At 38.0% G+C, this 921-nt stretch overlaps 1 protein-coding gene across 1 annotated transcript in view; it reads left to right on the forward strand.

The window, feature by feature from the left end:
• The window catches only part of LOC111786600 (uncharacterized protein At1g10890-like), a gene marked incomplete at both ends in the record, with an annotated part of 2,807 nt that extends 2,331 nt beyond the window's left edge, over positions 1-476 (forward strand). Inside the window, 1 exon segment of the mRNA XM_023666835.1 lies at positions 1-476. This exon segment is cut by the window's left edge and continues 1 nt beyond it. Within this exon segment, the coding sequence (XP_023522603.1) occupies positions 1-476 (476 nt within the window).
• Between the last annotated feature and the right edge of the window lie 445 nt (positions 477-921).

Raw genomic sequence — 921 nt, forward strand, 5'->3', positions numbered from 1 at the left:
AAAAAGAAGAACAAGCACGAAAAGAGAGAGAAGAGCTAGATAAAATGCTGGAAGAGAATAGAAGAAGGGTAGAAAAAGCACAGCGACGATTAGTTCTAGAGCTGCAGCGGAAGGAAGAAGAACAATATTGTGAGCTCGAGTTGATTCAGAGACAAAAAGAGGAGGCAGCTCAGAGAACTAAGCTAAATGATAAGAGTTTGAGTTATGTTTTGCTGGGAGTTAATGAAGAGTCAAAAGCTTACAGACTCTATGATATAGAAGCGACAGATGAAAATAAGGATATAGAAGTGGTAGATGAAAATAATGATATAGAAGCGGCAGATGAAAATACTGCAGAGGAAAATATTTTATCTGGCTCTTTGGCTGAAGCAAGCTCTCCTAGCTCGAATAAGGTAAGGAATAAGAGACCACCAGTCTGGATGAGAGACTATNTATCTAGCTCTTTGGCTGAAGCTAGCTCTCCTAGCTCGAATAAGGTAAGGAATAAGAGACCACCAGTCTGGATGAGAGACTATGCAATAGGAGAAGTTTTTTTGTAAAGAAGATGATGAAGCTCAGCCATGTTTACCCCTACTGAACTTGCAAACTTTGTAAACTTTAGAGAAGCATTGAAGAGTGAGAAATGGAGGCAAGCAAGGGATCTGGAGCAATAAACATAAATGGCACATGGGAATTGATGAAGTTACCCGGTGGAAGTTTGATATGAGGTCGTAGATATAAACTGATTACTATTCGTGTTCAGTTTAAGGGAGGGATTGTTAGGATTAGATTTGATTGAGTTATTTGGATTAGATTTGATTTAGTCATTTTTTAATTGGATGAGAGATTTCTCCCAATTCTTCTGATCTTACCGTTTTCTTTTTCTGTTCCTAACCGTAATATGTCATTCTTAAAAAACTAGGACACCGATGTGACAATGAT

This window comes from Cucurbita pepo, unplaced genomic scaffold (assembly GCF_002806865.2).
Source record: "Cucurbita pepo subsp. pepo cultivar mu-cu-16 unplaced genomic scaffold, ASM280686v2 Cp4.1_scaffold002106, whole genome shotgun sequence".
NCBI lineage: Eukaryota > Viridiplantae > Streptophyta > Magnoliopsida > Cucurbitales > Cucurbitaceae > Cucurbita > Cucurbita pepo.